The sequence below is a fragment of the Amorphotheca resinae genome, assembly GCF_003019875.1.
Source record: "Amorphotheca resinae ATCC 22711 unplaced genomic scaffold M430scaffold_7, whole genome shotgun sequence".
Lineage (NCBI taxonomy): Eukaryota > Fungi > Ascomycota > Leotiomycetes > Helotiales > Amorphothecaceae > Amorphotheca > Amorphotheca resinae.
In genome coordinates, this window is record NW_020194477.1 from 887,227 (window position 1) to 907,437 (window position 20,211).

Sequence of the window (20,211 nt, forward strand, 5' to 3'; positions counted from 1 at the left end):
AGGAGTAAGGCCGGTTTTAAGAGTATATAGCTATAGAGCCTAGCCTACCTTTTAAGACTCTAGAGTTTTTATTAGTCCTTTAAGGTAGTAGTAAGGGCGCTATACTAGCTCCTAGTTTTTATATCTTAGATCGTATAGAGTTAATAGGTACTAGCCTACTAGAGGTCGCGCTAGTAGAGCTTAGTTAAGGCAGTAGTATATTAATAGTACGCTACCTATACTTACTAGACAGCCTTAAGGACCTTGTCGTTCTACTAGGGCTTAGCACGCCCTTAGTTAACCTTTTTTCTTAAGGTAGATATATCTGTAATATGTATAAGCTAAGAGGTAAGTAAGTTAACTACCTTATCGACCTTATAAGGTATATCTAGCGGTTTTAAAGAGAGGTAGAGCCTCTTAGCCTTAATTGTTACTAGTTCTTAGTCTATTAAGGTCTAGCTCTATCTTAGTGCCTTTATAGCTCTCTTTTAGTAATCCCTTACTTAGGTAGTAACCTTAATTAGCTAGGTATAGTAGTTAGATCCCTTATACCTTAGGTTACCTTAATAAGTATACTAGAGCGTTATCGTAACTTACGTATAGTTAATCGTTAAGTCTTGTTTATTATATTACTACTATATTAGCTCTCTTTAAGGTATATATAGCAAGAGCTACTATCTATAGGCTAGATAGAAAAGGGTCTCTAATTTAGGGGTAGTCTTACTAGCTCTATCTTAGAGTAGATAATAAAGGTTTATATTACTTATAACAATCTGTAGCCCTTTTAGGTCCTCTTTAACAAGCCGCTAGAGAGGGCTAGCCTAGCCTAAGGAGTTAGGAATTAGTAAGTATATTAACTAGATAGTAATACCTTATAAAGTAACGTAACACTAGTTAACGTCTGTCTCTACTACCTAAGTAAGAAGTAGGTACTACTTATAAACGTAAATAACTACTCTACCTTTACTCTTATAGACTTACTAGTACTTTACTTATACTAAGTAGTAGACTGTCTTTATCTAAATGTTATACTATAGCTCTTAAATTACTATAACGTTAACTTTACAGCTATTATAAAGCGCTATTAAGGTAAGGCTATTCTTTCTTATAGTGTTCTAGTATACTATTATTAATTTTATTACTAAGAGTCTAAGATCTATAAGTCTTACGTTATAAAGGGGTTACTAGACTCCTAGCTAGCTCTTTAGCTTAATATCTTTATAATATCGTAGCTTTAGACTGTTACTATATCTAGTACCTTAATAAAAAGGCGCCCTTACCTTACTAGAGTCTTTACTATAGGCTTCTTACTATTACTTGTCTATAGTCTCTTAGGCGCTACGATCTAGTAGCTATTATTACTATCTTGTAAGGATACTAGTATAACGCTAAGTACCTAGCTAGTAAAGCTACTTCTAGACACCTTAAACTATCTAGGCCTTTATTAATATATAGTATGTGTCTACTCCTTTATCTTAAGGGCCTTAAGATACTAATAGTCTTATACTATATATAGTCTACTATAGTTAACGTATCTCTTTTTACTATTAAGCTAAGGGTACTTCTCTTTACCTTAAGGGTACGCCGCTCTTATATAGTAGCTATACTAGGCCTAGTTCTTATAGAACCGCCTAATATAGCTAAACTAGTAGTACTAGAAGTATCTTTAGATTTGTAGGTCAGCCGAATATAGCTTGTAGTTAAAGATCTAGGCTTACTAGATTAACCCTTGTTTATATAGGCGCGTTACTACGTTAGCGCTCTAAAAGTATAGTACTACTATTATAAACTTTACTATAAGGGCCTTAACAGGTTTAACTTTAACCTTTATAATATATAGTACGTAAGCTTAGATCTCTACTAGTAATACTCTTAGCTCTACTTATATAATCTGTTCTACTAGTAGGCCTTTTGTAATTACTACAAACTTACTCTTATAGAGCTAGGCTATAGGCCTAAACGCCTTTTATACTTAGTCCTAATCTTAGATCACGTTCTTTAGTATAGCCTCTTTAAACGTAAGGATAGTGTCACTACTAGGTAGCTAGTAGGTTACTACTACCTTAGCGCTCCTAATTACTATATTAGCCGCTATTACTACTTTAATAGCGCTATAACGTACTAAGTCCTTTATCTATCTGTCTACTCTAATCCTTAGCTCTCTAATCTACCTCTCTAGTATAACCTATACTCTTGTTAGGCGCTAGCTTACTACTAACGCGTAGGTAGCCTAAAGGGCTACTATTACTACTAGCCTCTAGAAGGCCTCTTCTAATATCGTTCTTAATTATCTAATCGTTACTAGGTTATCGTTAGAAGAGGACCTAAAGGTATATAAGAAAGTCGTTATATTTATAGCTCTTGTCTTTACTACTATTATTGTTATAGTAATAAGGTCGTATAAGAGACGTAACGCCTCTTTCTCTTTACCTAGTATTACGTAGGCTTTAATCCTTTATATAATTTTCTTTGTCTTATCGTCCTTATTACTCTTACTACTCTCTAGCTCTTTACTATAGCTCTTAGTTAAGGTATAAGAGTACTAGCTCTTACTTATAAGTAAGTAGTGTTAGCTTTATTTAAGTCTAGTACACTTACTATCTGTTACTATAGGCTCGCCTATAGTCCGCTAGTACTCTAGAGGGTATCTAAAGGTACTGATTTTAATTCTATTATTTATTTTTGAGTTTTTAGGGTAGTAAGAGGCGTAGACAACCGTTTATTTAAAATACTTATTACTTTAAGTTTAATATATAGTTACTAAAGTTAAGACTTAGTAACAGTAAGGAGTTACTTAAGGAGTTTAAGACTAACTTAAAGAAATAGTAACGATAAGCGTTATAAGTATAACTAAAAGCATATCTATTATTATTCTTAGTAACTATCCTTTCTTTATTATTCTTACTATTATTCTTACCTTTGTTTTTACCTTTAGACTAATCTTGTTTTTTACCTTTAAGCTAAGAGCTATATCTATATTTATACAACCCTTTTTACTACTATAAGGATTAATCTCTATATAACTCTTTCTCTTCTTATAATAATCTAAACGATCTATACTTCTTTCTTAATCTATATAAACCCTTATACAAGTCTTTACTCTACTATAACAAAGCCTTTCTTTATATCTATAAACCCTTTCTTACTAACAAGATAAACGTACTAAACCTTAATAGTATTAACATTAGTAGCGATAAGAGATTGTCTAACGACAAGAGTAACGTTAGCTTATAGAACTAACTAGTAGTAAACATTACTACTAGTTTTACCTAAAAGCGGCTAGTAATAGACAACTCTCTTACCTTAGTAGTAAAGAAAGTAAAGCTAAGCCTACTTATAAAAACGTTATAAGCTAAACCTAATATATACGTAAAAGCTAGTATAGTCGTTAACTTTTGTACTATAAGCGTAGATCTAGACTTCTACTTAGTTATAGATCCTTAGGTTAAAAGAGAGGTCTATATACTATAAAAAGGTAATATAATTAATCTATAGTAACATAAAGACTATAATAGTAAAGTAAATAAGCTAAGAGTATAAAAACTCTATAATCTATATAAGCTCTTTATAGTCTACTAGTACTAATACTATAACTCTAAAGAGGTTAATAGGTTCTTAAGTAACGTTATTCTAGAAGAAAGAGCGATACTAGTGTTACTAAACGTAAGAGTCTTTATATAGTAAAGATTTAGGCTATAGCTAGAAAATTTCGCGTCTAATAGTAAGGTATACATAAAATTAAGACAATATAATAGACTAGTAATAACGCTAGACAGTAGAGTACTTATAATAACTATAAGTAATAGTAATATTAAGTTAACTAGCGATTATATAGACAAGCTAGTAAGAAAGGCTCTTATACAATACTAAAAGAAACTTATAAAAGTATATAAATTACTTTGTAATTATTAAGACTATAACGACAGATATAATACGCTACTACTAGCTAATATATAGTTTATACTACTAACCCTAGTATTAAAGGACCTAATACTAATACTAAAAGACAATATATTAATAGCTACTATATAAAAGATATAAAAAGCCTAGAAGCCTACACTAATATTAACTATACTACTAGCTACAGAATCTATAGTACTAAAGGCTACGCTAGCTTTTATAAAGGTCCTTAAGGTTATAACTATATAGATAAAGTAAGAGCTAGACTATAGTATAGCTAAGGGTCGTAAAGCTATAATAGTATATAATATACTATATATTAAGGCCCTCTTTACTTAGATAAAGAAAGTACAACAGGCTTTTCTATAATTAAAAGACGCTTTTACTTAAGTACTATTATTAGTATACTATAACCCGGCCCTCCTTATTATATTAGAATATAACGCGTTAATAGTAGCTCTAAGTAGTATCCTCTTTTAGATATAGTTAGATACTTACTAATACCTAGTCGTATTTTACTTATAAAAGCTTATCTTAGTAGAAGTTAATTATAGTACGTTTAATTAGGAGCTACTAGCTATAGTAGAATTAGTAAGACACTAGAGATACTTTCTTAAGAGAGCTTAGTTTATAGTAAAGATTATTACTAATTATAATAACCTAAAATACTTTATAGTAACGTATACCTTAATAAGACGTTAAGTAAGATAAGTAGCCTCTTTAGCTATAATTAATTTTGTTACTAAGTATAGACCTAGAAAAAAGAACCTTACTAACGGCCTCTCTTAACGGCTAGACTACGCTTAGTCTTTACTACTACCTTAGCCGTTACTAAGAATAGTAGAACTAGAGTATATACTATTATTAGACGTAAAAGAGGATTACGTTTATACTATCTAGGACACTACGTTAGAGCTACTTTAAAAAGGTAGAGATACTATACTTAAGGAGCTAATAGAAATAGACTATAAGAGACAGGCATTAGAACAGGCTGACTTTTTAGTAGTAATAAAGGATCTCTTAGAAGGCGCCTAAGAAGAGCTCTTTACTAGCCTTATAAAGGAGATTAAGTAGATACAAGAGTACTACCTAGGCCTAAAGGGCCTGGACTTTCTTAAACAAGAGAGTCTTTAGTTTTTTAATAATATAAGGTTATATGTTTCTAAAGACAAGAAGCTAAAAAAGACACTACTCTAAGAGTTCTATAATAGTCTTATAGTAGGCTATTTTAGACGCGATCGTACGATTCTCTTAATAAAGCAGACCTTATACTAGCTAAGTATAGACTTAGACATTAAGAAGTATGTTTAAACGTACACTATATATAAGAGAGCTAAAGCCTTAACTATATAACAAGTAAAAGAGCTTTTCTCTCTACTAATCTTAACGCGTCTATAGAAAAGCGTTTTTATTAATCTAATTACAGACTTGCCACCCTTATAGTGTTTAGTAGATTTTGTAACGTTAGACAAATTAGTGTTACTACTGTTTCTAGTCTACGACTCTATTATAGTAGCTATATGCCGGCTAACAAAAGAAATTAAGTTAGTGCCGTGTTAGAAGAATATAAGCTCCTAACAATTCGCGCATGTCTTTGTAATAACCGGATAACATAGTAACAAACTGTACAAGACTATTTACTTTTGTGTTCTAAGAGTCGTTTGCCTAAATTATTAGTACTAAAAGGAAACTATTAATAGCGTTTTACCTATAAACAGATAGCTAGACAGAGAGGATAAATTAAATCGTTAAGACATACCTAAGGATATATATAGACTATAATTAGGTAAATTAGGTAAGTCTCTTATATATAGCTAAGTATTGTTAGAATTTATTATTATTACTAGTAATAAAGGTCTTACTGTTTAAAGTAAATATTATTATTATTGTTCTTACTACTTATGCTTACTATATACAGAACCTCTATACTACATAAATCACGTAGTAAAACCGTACTAAAGCCAGGTAAAAACCTACGTACTACTACTTACGTTTATACTATTATAGTACTACTAGGGCGCTAAGTCCTTATCGCTACTCTACTAGAACTAAACCTTCTAGCCTAGTAATACTAAACATACTAATAAGACACTAGTAAGGCACTAGTAAGGCGCCGGCTACTAGCTAAGGCTACTCTCTCTCTTATAACTTCTTTACTAGGTAGCGCTTAGCTAAACAGAACTATAAGAATTAGCTAGTAGACAGTAGCTAATAGATTAGTACATAAGTACTCTTGCCTTTCTTTGTTACTACTATAAAGTTATAGAACGTCTATAGCGCTCTTAGGTAGAGCGCTTACTATAAGGCCTACTACTATTAGTCTAGCTACTAGTAGTTAAGGACTAAGTAAGCCGCTATCTCTAGGGCCTTACTATAAGAGTACTAGAAGGTTACTACCTCTAGTACTTTACGCTTAAAAAAGAAAGCCTAGAGTCTAACTTTACTAGTATAGATCTATATTAAAAGAGAGCTCTTATACTTATAAAAGAGTAGGTACTTCTTAAGGGTATTTACTAAGGGGGCAGGTAGTACGGCTAGGGTAGCGCCCTAGTAGTATACTAGTAAGCTATCGTATTAAGACTATCGTACCTTCTAGTTCCCTTATAAGGTCTTCTCTAAAAAGGAGTCCTTATACTAGTCTCTTACTTATATAGCTTAGCCTGCCCTATACTTAAGTAACGTATAAGGTAGTACTATAGTAGTACTATAGTAGTACTATAGTAGCGTCTCTAGCGTTACTAAAGACAGGTTACTACCTTATTATAGATAGACTATATAAGTTTGTCTTTACCTATACGTTTAAGACGTTATTTAAAGTCTACTACTTACTTATTAAGGTAGAGGTTAAGTAAGGGTATAGCTATTTTAGACTTAAGGAACTAGACAAGAGTCGTCTAGTATACCCTTATAATAACGTAAAAGTACTATAACTACTTTATAGTAAGGTCCTTTACGATCTCTTTAGCTCGCTACTTAAAGGGGCAGTACTAGACCCTTATACTATATACTATAGTACTCTAGATTACCTTTGTATAGATCTCTCTTACGTATAGTAGGCTATATCCTTACGTAGACATAGTAAGCCTTATAAGTATAAACTACTAAGTAGTAAACTTTTGTTTAACAGTATTAAGGTAGCCCTTTTATCTAAGCTTCTAATCTATCTAAACCTTTAAAAAGTAGGCCTCTTAGACTAAAGGTATAACCTAGTCGTTAAGGTAGATAAGCGTTATTAGTATAGTGTAGGCGTAAGTAAGGTAAAAGAGCTTACTCTTCTTAAGGGCAAACTCTATCTTCCTTATATATAACTACTAGCTATATGTCTACTACGCCCTTTTAAGGTACTAGTGTGTCTTTATTATGTCTTTACTAAAAGCTAAGAGATTAAGGTCGTTAGTAAACCTTACTATAATAAGGCCTATATAACCTTATAGTAGTGTATATAAGCTAGTAGTATAAAGAAGAAAGAGGATAAGAGAGAAGGGCAAGCCTTATAGTACCCTTATAGTAACCTCTTAAGGCGGCGCTACCTTCTTATTAAAGAAGAGACTAGCTGTCTAATTAGTAAGGAAGCTATATACCTACTATACAGCCTATATAAAGAACCTTAGGTACTAGAGAGTATAAAGAAGACGTATATAGTTTACTATATTAAAGGCGCCTTTAATATTAAGTTAGAAGAGGGACGTTATAGCCTTATAGCTTTACGCTATATACATAGCGTTAACTACTATTTTAACTATAAGGTCTATTAAGCGTTATAGCTAGTTCCTTATCTATATCTCTAGAAAGAGCCCTTATAACTCTATAGTATTAGTAAAGTACCGGCTAATTACTAACTTAATTACTTTACTTATTATATTTAAGAGTAATATTAGCTTATAAGCCCTTACGGTTTGTTACTATTTAAGAGTCTTTCCGGGCTTACGTAGTACTACTACCTTTACTACTTTAAACTACGTAGAAAAGTGCCTTAGCTAGAGGCTTATAGTTACTATTAGTATAAGAAGCTTAGCTAAGAGGCGCTTATATACCTTAAGAAAGCTAGTAAGTAGTAGGTTAGGGCCTAGTACCTTTTAGGTACCTGTCTTTTAGAGAACGTTAGTAATATCTGCCTTTATTATAGTGTCGTTAATAGTAAACTATTAGTACTACTTGTCCTAAAGGTCTAGAATAACGTCGCTAAGATTAGCTATTAATTCTAGAAAGAACTGCTAGCCTAATACTATCGCTTTGTTATAGTAGCTTATAGCTAGTACCTCTCTATTAGTGCCTTATAAAAGTAAGAGTAAGGCCGGTTCTAAAGGTATATAGCTATAGAGCCTAGCCTACCTCTTAAGACTCTAGAGTTTCTATTAGTCCTTTAAGGTAGTAGTAAGGATACTATACTAGCTCTTAGTTTTTATATCTTAGATTATATAGAGTTAATAAGTACTAGCCTACTAGAGGTCGTGCTAGTAGAGCTTAGTTAAGGTAGTAGAGTATTAATAGTACGCTACCTATACTTACTAGACAGCCTTAAGGACCTTACTATTCTACTAAGGCTTAGTACGCCCTTAGTTAACCTTCTTTCTTAAGGTAGATATGTCTATAATACGTATAAGCTAAGAGGTAAGTAAGTTAACTACTTTATTGACCTTATAAGGTATATCTAGTAGTTTTAAGGAGAGGTAAAGCCTTCTAGCCTTAATTATTACTAGTTCTTAGTCTATTAGGGTCTAGCTTTATTCTAGTACCTTTACGGCTCTTTTCTAGTAATCCCTTACTTAAGTAGTAACCTTAATTAGCTAGGTATAGTAGTTAGATCCCTTATACCTTAGGTCGCCTTAATAAGTATACTAGAGCGTTACTATAACCTATACGTAGTTAATTATTAAGTCTTGTTTATTATATTACTACTATATTAGCTTCTCTTAGAGTGTATATAGTAAGAGCTACTACTTATAGGCTAGATAGAGAAGGGTCTCTAATTTAGGGGTAGTCTTACTAGCTCTATCTTAGAGTAAGTAATAAAGGTTTATATTACTTATAATAATTTATAGCCTTTTTAGGTCCTTCTTAGTAAGCCGCTAGAAAGCGCTAGCCTAGCCTAGAGAGTTAAGAATCAGCAAGTATATTAACTAGATAGTAATACCTTATAAAGTAACGTAACACTAGTTAACGCCTGTCTTTACTACTTAGGTAAGAAGTAGGTACTACTTATAAATATAAATAACTACTTTACCTTTACCTTTATAGACTTACTAGTACTTTACCTACACTAGGTAGTAGACTGTCTTTATCTAAGTATTGTACTATAGCTCTTAAATTACTATAACGTTAACTTTACGGCTATTATAAAGCGTTATTAAGGTAAGGCCGTTTCTTCTTATAGTGTTTTAGTATACTATTATTAATTTTATTACTAAGAGTCTAGGATCTATAATTCTTATATTATAAAAGGGTCGCTAGACCTTTAGTTAGCCCCTTAGCTTAACATCTCTATAATGTTATAGCTTTAGACTATTATAGTGTCTAGTACCCTAATAAAAAGGCGTCCTTACCTTACTAGAGTCTTTACTATAGGCTTCTTACTATTACTTATTTATAGTCTCTTAGTTATAACGATCTAGTAGCTATTATTACTATCTTATAAGGATACTAGTATAACGCTAAGTACTTAGCTAGTAAAGCTACTCTTAGATACCTTAAACTATCTAGGCCTTTATTAATATATAGTATATACTTACTTCTTTACCTTAAGGGCCTTAAGATACTAATAGTCTTATACTACGTATAGTCTACTATAGTTAACGTATCTTTTTCTACTATTAAGTTAAAGGTACTCTTCTTTACTTTAAAGGTATACTACTCTTATATAGTAGCTATACTAGGCCTAGTTCTTAAAAAACTACCTAATATAGCTAAACTAGTAGTACTAAAAGTATCTTTAGATTTATAGGTTAGCTAAATATAGCTTATAGTTAAAGATCTAGGCTTACTAGATTAACCCTTGTTTATATAAGCGTGTTACTACGTTAGCGCTCTAGAGGTATAGTACTACTATTATAAACTTTACTATAAGGGCCCTAACAAGTTTAACTTTAACCTTTATAATATATAGTATGTAGGCTTAGATCTTTACTAGTAACGCTTCTAGCTTTACTTATATAATCTGTTCTACTAGTAGGCCCTTTACGATTACTATAAACTTACTCTTATAGAGCTAGGCTATAGGCCTAAACGCCTTTTATACTTAGCCCTAATCTTAGATCGTGTTCTTTAGTATAGCCTCTTTAAACGTAAAGATAGTGTCGCTACTAAGTAGCTAGTAGGTCGCTACTACCTTAGTGCTTCTAATTACTATATTAGCCGCTATTACTACTTTAATAGCGCTATAACGTACTAGGTCCTTTGTCTGTCTGTCTACCTTAATCCTTAGCTCTTTAATCTGTCTCTCTAGTATAACCTATACTCTTGTTAGGCACTAGCTTACTACTAACGTATAGGTAGCTTAAGGGGCTACCGTTACTACTAGCCTTTAGAAGGCTTCTTTTAACATTTTTCTTAATTGTCTAATCGTTACTAGGTTATTATTAGAAGAAGACCTAAGGGTATATAAGAGAGTCGTCGTGTTTATAGCTCTTGTCTTTACTACTATTGTTATTATAGCGATAAGGTCGTATAAGAGACACGACGCCTCCTTTTCCTTACCTAGTATTACGTAAGCTTTAATCCTTTATATAATTTTCTTTATCTTATTATCCTTATTACCTTTACTACTCTCTAGCTCCTTACTATAGCTCTTAGTTAAGGTATAAGAGTACTAGCTCTTACTTGTAAGTAGGTAGTATTAGCTTTGTTTAAGTCTAGTATACTTACTATCCGTTACTATAAGCTTGCCTATAGTCTGTTAGTACTCTAGAAGGTATCTAAAGGTACTAATTTTAATTCTATTGTTTATTTTTAAGTTTTTAGGGTAGTAAGGGGCGTAGACGACTGTTTTTCTTTTTTATAAAGTAAAATAGCTCTATATTATTATTATTATTGTTTAAAGTAAATAAGAAGACAATAGTATTGTTTTATATTAACTTAGTAAGAGACTATAGATTAGAATCTATAGCTAAGCTAGTAACAAGATTAAAGCTTTTATAAGAGTAACTAAAGGATGATTTAACACATGCTTAGAACCTTTAGGCTACTATAGATATTACGATACTAAACATAAGAGGGTAGAGTTTAAGGTAAGAGATAGAGTCTAGCTATTAACTAAGAACCTGTCTATAGATCGGCCTTTAAAGAAATTAGGCCTAAAGAGGGTAGGACTCTTTAAGATTATAGAGAAGATTAGCTTATAAGTATACTAGCTAAAACTCTTATCTTAATACTAAATCTATAATGTCTTTTACATTAGTCTTTTATTACCTTACCTAAGACTCTCTTAAGAGGATATTAGAGAGTAGGTATAAGAACTACTAGGTCTAGAAGTAGTCGTAAGACTAGAAAGGGATGTAAACAAGGAATAAAAGGTTAAAACTATCTTAGATTCTAAAGTTAGAACTAGGTAAAGAAAGCTATATTACTTAGTCTACTAGAAGGGATAGGGTAAGGACTACGACTCTTAGTAGATAGTAGAGAAGGTAAGTAATACTCTTAAAAAGGTAGCTAAATTCTATCTTAGACATCTATTTAAGCCGGGTCTAGTAAGGTAGTGTTAACTACAAGTAATATTACTATACCTTAGAGAGGATAAGTCGATTAGGACTCTTATATATACTTAGCTAAATACAAGGAGTTAATTAAGACTCTTGTATTAGATTCTTGTTTAAGAATCTACTAAAAGTGAATTTAGTATAGTAGTAATATAGTAGTAACCTAGACAATACCTTACTTTGTTATTTAACTGTTTGTAGTAGTAATATAGTAGTAGCCTAGATAATACCTTACTTTATTATTTAACTGTTTATAGTAGTAATACGTTAGTAGCCTAGACAATACCTTACTTTACTATTTAGCCGATAATACAAATAGTGTTTAAAGGTAAATGTTAGTTATAGAGGTTAGTTTGATCTAACACTACCTCCTTAACACTCTTACGTAAACTAACCTTACTACTTATACTCTAAAACTAACCCTAATCTATTTGATTAGTAATAACTAACCTAATAATATACTAACATTATCTATTATAGAACCTAATTAAGTAACGCCTTATTACGGCTTAGTAGTGATAAGTACTAGTCCGGCTTAGTCTACCTAAAGAGCTACCTAAGGAACTCTTAGGACTAACTTATTGTCGGCTTAGTATAACGTAATTATAAAGGTAGTAGACAATTAGCTCGCTTATTCTTAAAGTACTAAGGCTTATAGCTCTAAACAACTAGTCGATTACGCCTAGAAGTATAGAGTGTCCTTTAGAATTAAAGAGATAGATAAGCTATTACTTTAAATTACTTTAATTTATATCTCTAGAGCCTTTAGTAAGGTAATAGACGATTTTAACCTTAACGATAAGATATACTAGAAGACAGCCTACTATATAGTTGTGTAAAGAGGTAGGTTAGGCGAATTACTTGTAGATCTAATAGATCTAAAGCTTAGACGCCTTTAAGCGTACTTAATCGTAAAAAACTACTTTAGTAGACTAACCTTTAAGGAATTTAACCTAGAGGTAGATTAAGAGTACGTAGTATAGTAAGTTAAGGCTTATTTTAAGTCGTACATAGCTTAAGGCCCTGTCGTTTAGTTAGATTCTAGTAGAGGCGTAGTTCTAAAGAATGTAGTATACTAACTTTTTAATACGCTACTAGCTACTATATAAAGAACACTAGGTAGTTTAGTAAAACAGGCTATACAAAAAGAAGGTATACTATTAAGACAGGTAAGACGTAGAGTCTTAGAGAAGGAGCCCTTATAGTTAGTAAAGGTAGAAGAACAGGATATAAGAATAGGCTCTAAGCCGTAAAGTACGTAGGATTTACTAAGAACTAAGGCCGCTTATATAGTAAGAGAAATAGACAAGTAAGAATTTAAAGCCTTTAATCGACTAAGTAAAACGTTTGTTCTTTAAAGCGCTAAGTAAATAATAACTAAAGACATAGAGTTCCTTTACTTTAAAAATAATAACATCCTAGATATAGTAGTAGAACTCTTAGAGTTAGGTAAGTATTAATTTCTTTACCTTATGTTCTATAAATAAAATACGTAAGTAGCCCTAGTAAGAAAACTATTAAAAGTAAAACGCTAAGTAAGTGATTCTAACATTCTTTTTAGCTTACTTTATAAAGATATTTTTAATTAAACAAAAAGGCGCTAGATAAAACTATAAGGCAAAATAGTATAAGAACTAAGTCTAGTCGCGCTAAAGACTAGAAAACAGAGTAAGCCTGTCTTTCTAAAGATCTACTTAGGTCGTTTTGTATTAAATTAGGTGTTTATAGATTAGAAGTAAGCGTTTATTAATATAGACGATATACTAGTCCTAGGCCTTTTGTCTTTTAACTAGTACGTTATAGCTATACTCTTAAATTATAATGTAAAGGAGTTAGTAGCGTGTTTTAAGTATAATCTTAAGATACTATTATAGTTAATAAAGGCAAGACTTATCGCTTAGTATACGCTATAAGGGCCGACTTCTTAGAAGGAATATACGCGCTACTATATCCTTCTAAAAGAAGAGGTATTTAAACTACTAAGAGTAGTATAGACTATAGCTTAGGTGTTTAGGTAAGGCCTAGCCTATAACTAGGTAGTAGCGGCTAACATAGTATTCTACGTCTTAGCACTATACCTAGTAAGGGTAGAGCTAGATAAGACTCTCTACTAACTAATAATTCTAGCTAATTACCTTACGGCCTTATTTATATAATTTAACCTAGACTTAAGATAATATTAAATATATCTTAAAACTAAGTTAAAACTAGATTAAATCTAAGTTAAAATCTAAGTTAAAATTAAGTTAAGAAGTTTTAAGTAGTTTTAACCTAGTTTTAACTCTAGTTTTATTGTAATAACACACGATTATTATTAAATTAATTTAGAGATTTAATCTAGTTTTAGAGATTTAACCTAGCTTAAAACTAGGTTAATTCTAAGTTAAATCTAGGTTAAAAGTAGTTAAAATACTTTAAACTACTTTAAGCTAGATTTTAAGAGTTAAAACACATTTAAAAAGTTAATTAATTAATTAATTATCTATCTATCTATCTATTTATAAAGATAATTATAAAGACAGTTATAAAGGTAGTTATAAGAGTAGTTATAAGGACAGTTATAAGGGCAGTTATAAGGGCAGTCGTAAGGGTAGTTATAAGGGTAGTCGTAAAGGTAGTCGTAAGTCGTAAAGAGATCTATTATAAAATAATAAATTAGTAAAAGTAAACAAGGTAAAGAGGATCTATAAGGACAGAAGGGATTCGTAAAGGTAGAGGATCTATAAGGGTAACAGAGGGTAAAAGGGATCTATAAGGGTAATAAAGGATCTGTAAGGGCAACAAAGGATCTGTAAGAGTAACAGAGGATCCGCGAGAGTAACAGAGGATCCGTAAGGGCAATAGAGGATCCGCGAGAGTAACAGAGGATCCGTAAGGGCAATAGAGGATCCGCGAGAGTAACAGAGGATCTGTAAGGGTAATAGAGGATCCGCAAGAGTAACAGAGGATCCGCAAGAGTAATAAAGGATCCGTAAGGGCAACAGAGGATCCGCAAGAGTAACAGAGGATCTGTAAGGGCAATAGAGGGCTGTCGAGATCTGCGAGAGCTGTAGAGGGCTACAGAGGGCTGTCGAGGGTATTCGCGAAGGTATAGAGGGCTGTCGAGATCCGCGGAGGCAACAGAGGGCTGTCGAGGGTATTTGCAAAGGCACAGAGGGCTGTCGAGATCCGCGGAGGCAACAGAGGGCTGTCGAGGGTATTCGTAAAGGCATAGAGGGCTGTCGAGATCCGCGGAGGCAACAGAGGGCTGTCGAGGGTATTCGCAAAGGCATAGAGGGCTGTCGAGATCCGCGGAGGCAACAGAGGGCTGTCGAGGGTATTCGTAAAGGCATAAAGGGCTGTCAAGATCCGTAGAGGCAACAGAGGGCTGTCGAGAACAGAGGGCTGTCGAGAACAGAGGGCTGTCAAGGGTATTTGTAAAGGTATAAAGGGCTGTCTAGATCTGTAAAGGTAATAGAGGGTATTCGCGACGCGCTTATTTACATGTAAACAAAGCTAAATCTTGTAGCCTAGTCACGTAGTATAAAATCACGTAATATTATACTTACTATATAAGTATCTAGAACTATCCTTTATAAGTACTTTACTTAAAAACTAAGTTAAATCTATTTAAATCTGGTTAATTCTAAGTTAATTCTAGTTAAACTTAATTAAATCTAGTTAAATTTATTTAAAACTTAGTTAAAACTTAGTTAAAACTACTTAAAACCTTTAAAACTTAGCTTAGAACTTTTTAAAACCTTTTAAAATTAGATTAAAACTAAGTTAAGCTTATAAATCTAGGTTAATATAAACTTAATATAAGTCTAAAAACTTTGCGACAGTCGCCTACGCCCCTAACTGCCCTAAAAACTCGAAAACGAACGATAGAATCGAAATCGGCACCCTTAGATACCCCCTAGAGTACTAGCAGACTATAGGCGAGCCTATAGTAACGGATAGTAGGTATGCTAGACTTAAATAGAGCTAGTACTACCCGCTCGCGAGAAGGAGCTAATACTCTTATTCCCTAACAGAAAGCCGTAGTAAGGAGCCGGCAAGTAGTAAGAGTAGTACAGACGATAAAACAAAGTTAATCTTATAACGAATTAAGGCCTGCGTAATACTAGGCAAAGAAGATAAGGCGTCGCGCCTTCTTCGCGACCTTATCGCGACAACAACAGTAGTAGTAGAGCTAAAGGTAGTAAATACGGCGACCCTCTCGCGTACTCCTAAGACCCTCTCTAACGACGACCTAGTAACAATTAGGTAATTAAGAACGATGTTAAAAGAGGCCTTCTAGAGGCTAATAGCGGCGGCGGCCCTCTAGGCTACGTACGCGTTAGTAGTAAGCTAGCGCCTAATAAGAGTACAGGTAATACTAAAGAGACAGATTAAGAAGCTAAGGATTAGAGTAGATAGACAGACAAAGGACCTAGTACGTCGTAGCGCTATTAAAGTAGTAATAGTAGCTAATACAGTAATTAGGGGCGCTAAGGTAGTAGTGACCTGCCGGCTTCTTAGCGGCGACACTATCCTTACCTTTAAGGAGGCTATACTAAAGACCGCGATCTAGGATTAGGGCTAGATATAAAGGGCGTTTAGGCCTACAGCCTAGCTCTATAAGAGTAAGTTTATAGTAATCGTAAAGGGCCTACTAGTAGACCGGGTTATACAGGTAGAATTAAGAGCGTTACTAGTAGAGATTTAAGCCTATACGCCGTATGTTATAAAGGTTAAAGTCAAGCTTATTAGGGCCTCTATAGTAAAGTTTATAACGATAGTACTACTCTTCTAGAGTGCCGACACGGCAACGCGCCTGTATAAACAAGGGCTGATCTAGTAAGCCTAGATCTTTAACTACAAGCTATATTCGGCCGACCTACAAATCTAAAGATACTTCTAGTACTACTAGTTTAGCTACATTAGGCGGTTCTATAAGAACTAGGCCTAGTATAGCTACTATATAAGAGTGGCGTACCCTTAGGGTAAAGAGGAGTGTCCCTAACTTAATAGTAGGAAAAGATGCGTTAACTATAGTAGACTACACGCGGTATAAGACTGTTAGTATCTTAAGGCCCTTAAGATAAAGGAGTAGGTATATGCCGTATATTAGTAGAGACCTAGACAGTTTAAGGTATTAAAGAGCAGCTTTACTAGCCGAGTACTTAGTGTTACGCTAGTGTCCTCGTAAGATAGTAACGACGGCTACTAGGTCGTAGCTCCTAAGAGACTACAGACAGGTAATAACAAGAAGCTAATAGTAAGGACTCTAGTAAGGCATAGGCGCCCTCTTATTAGGGCGCTAGATATAGTAACGGTTTAGAGCTACGATATTATAAAGATATTAAGCTAAGGAACTAACTAGAGGTCTAGCGACCTTTTTGTAACGTAGGACTTGTAGATCCTAGACTCTTAGTAATAAAACTAACAATAGTATACTAGAATACTATAAGAAGGAACAGCCTCGCCTTAATAGCGCTTTACGATAGCCGCGAAGCTAATGTTATAGTAATCTAAGAGCTGTAGTATAATAAACAGACAAAGACAGTCTACTGCCTAGTATAGGCGAAGTACTAGCAGGTCTATAAGGGTAAAGGCCGCGTAGTTATCTATATTTACAAGCGGTACCTACCTCTTACTTAGGTAGTAGAGACTAGCGCCGACTAGTGTTACGTTACTCTATAAGGTGTTACTGTCTAGTTAATATACTTGCCGATTCCTGACTCCCTAGGCTAGACTAGCCCTCTCTAGCGGCTTACTAGAAAGGACCTAGAGAGGCCGTAGATCGTTATAAGCGACATAAACCTTTACTACCTACTCTAGGACAGAGCTAGTAAGACTACCCCTAAATTAGAGACCCTCCTTTATCTAGCCTATAGGTAGTAGCTCTTACTACGTACACCCTAGGAGGAGCTAACCTAAAAGAGATATAGCAAACAGGACTTAACGATTAATTACGTATAGGCTATAGTAACGCTCTAGTATACCTACTAAGGTAACCTAGGGTACAAGGGATCTAACTACTAAGCCTAGCTAATCAAGGTTATTACCTAAGTAAGGGATCGCTATAAGAGAGCTATAGAGGTACTAGGATAGAGCTAGACCCTAATAGACCGAGAGCTAGTAGCGATTAAGGCCGGGAGGCTCTACCTCTTCTCTAAGCCGCTAGACATACCTTATAAGGTTAACAAGGCCGTTAACTCGCTTACCTCCTAGCTTATACGTATCGTAGACCTATCTACCTTAAGAAAGAAGGTTAGCTAAGGGCGTGCTAAACCCTAGTAGAGTAGTAAGGTCCTTAAGGCCGTTTAGTAAACGCGGGCGGCGCGCTATTAATATACCGCTACCTTAACTAAACTTTACTAGCGCGACCTCTAGTAGGCTAGTACCTACTAACTCTAGACGATCTAAGATATAAAGACTAGGAGCTAGCGTAGCGCCCTTACTACTACCTTAAAAGACTAACAGAAACTCTAGAGTCTCGAAAGGTAGGCTAGGCTCTATAGCTACGTGTCCCTAGAACCGGCCTTACTCCTTCTTCTTTAGGGCGCTAATAGAGAGGTACTAGCTACAAGCTACTATAATAAAGTAATAGTATTAGGCCGGCGGTTCTTTTCGGAATTAGTAGCCGATCTTAGTGACGTCGTTCTAGACCTCTAGGACAAGTAGTACTAGTAGTTTACTATTAATAACGCTATAATAGAGGTAGACATTACTAACGTCCTCTAAAAGACAGGTACCTAAAAGGCGCTAGGACCTAACCTACTACTTACCGGCTTCCTTAAGGCATACAGGCGCCCCTTAGCTAAGCTCCTTATAGTAGTAGTAACTATAAGCCTCTAGCTAGGGCACGTCTTAGCGTAGTTTAAAGTAGTAAAGGTAGTAGTACTACGTAAGCCTAGAAAGACCCTTAAACAGTAACAAACCGCTAAGGCCTATAGGCTAATATTACTCCTAAGCGTAATAAGTAAAGTAATCGAGTCAGTAATTAGCTAGCGCTTTACTAATACTATAGAGTCGTAAGGGCTCTTTCTAGAAACACAGATAGAAAACCGGCTGTAACGCTTAACAGACCTTATAGTTAAAATAGTAGTCGACGCTATATACACGGCATAGAGCTATAGGGCTGTAGCGTCTCTCCTCTAACTAGACATTAAAGGCGCCTTTAATATAGTGAACTATATACGCCTCTTCTATACTCTCTAACACCTAGGGTTCCTTATATAGGCTGTATAGTAGGTGTATAGCTTTCTTACTAATTAGACAGCTAGCCTCTTCTTTAACAAGGAGGCGGCGCCGCCCTAAGAGGTTACTACAAGAGTACTATAAGGCTCGCCCTTCTCTCCTATCCTCTTCTTCCTCTATACTACTAGCTTGTACACGCTACTATAGAGACATATAGGCCTTATTATAGTAGGGTTTACTAACGACCTTAACCTTTTAGTATTTAGTAGAGACACAGTAGAGACACGCTAGTACCTTAAAAGAGCGTAGTAGACCTGTAGCTAGTAGGCACAAATAAGGGGAATAGAGTTCGCCCTTAAAAAGAGCGAGCTCCTTTACCTTACTCGCGCCTACGCTATACTAATAACGCCTGTCTACCTTAACGGCCGGGTTATACCCCTAGTCTAAGAGGCCCGCTTTCTAAGAGTTTAGATAGATTAGAAGCTTAGGTAAAGAGGCTACCTTAACGCTATTAAACGAAAGTTCGCTACCTAGTAGTTTACGCTTATAAGGCTTATCGTGTCCGTATAGGGATATAGCCTACTACGCGCGAGGGAGATCTATACAAAGGTAATCTAGAGCGCTATAGTATATAGCGTAAGGGTCTAGTACTGCCCCTCTAGGTAACGAGCTAAGGGGATTGTAAAGGACCTCGTTATAAAGTAGTTATAGTGCCTCTACGTTATCGTAAGGGCGTACTAAGCGACTCTTGTTTAGTTTCTTAAGTCTAAAATAGCTACGCCTCTACTTAACCTCTACCTTAACAAGAGGGTAGTAGACTTTAAATAACGTCTAGAACGTATAAGTAAGGGCAAACTTATATAGTCTATTTATAATAAGGTAGCGACCCGCCTTTAACAACGCTAGAGACACTATCGCGACACTACTATAGTACTACCCTATACGTTACTTAAGTATAGGGCAGGCTAAGCCGCGTAGGCAAAGGACTAGTACAGGGACTCCTTACTAGAGGAGACCTTATAAGAGAACTAGAGGACACGATAAACCTAATACGACAGTTCGCTAGTATACTACTAGGGTGCCGCCCTAGCCGCGCTACTTGCCCCTTTAGTAGATGCCCTTAAGAAGTACTTACTCTTTTATAAGTATAAGAGCTTACTTTTAACGTAGATCTGTACTAGTAAGGTTAGGCTCCGGGCCTTTCTTTTTAAACGTAGAGTACTAGAGGTAGCGACCTCCTAGTACCCTTATAGTAAGGCCCTAGAGACGGTAGCTTACTTAGTCCTTAACTACTAGTAGCTCGACTAGTAGTAGTAGGCCTTACGACAAGTACTCTACCTAAGGGCGTTACAGACGTTCCGCGACTTTATAGTAGTAACAAAGAGAGGAAAGAGCGCGCACGTACTAATCCGCTAGCTACTGTCTACTGGCCGGTTCCTATAGTTTAGGCTAGCCGAGCGCTACCTAGCTAAAG

At 34.6% G+C, this 20,211-nt stretch overlaps 1 protein-coding gene across 1 annotated transcript; it reads right to left on the bottom strand.

Moving 5' to 3' along the window:
- Positions 1–14,627: 14,627 nt before the first annotated feature.
- On the bottom strand, positions 14,628–18,666 carry M430DRAFT_19756 (hypothetical protein; the record flags this gene model as incomplete). Its single annotated transcript, XM_024864139.1, has 2 exons — positions 14,628–14,908; positions 18,660–18,666. 2 exons carry the CDS (start codon positions 18,664–18,666, stop codon positions 14,628–14,630), a joined length of 288 nt encoding a protein of 95 aa, XP_024720294.1.
- Between the last annotated feature and the right edge of the window lie 1,545 nt (positions 18,667–20,211).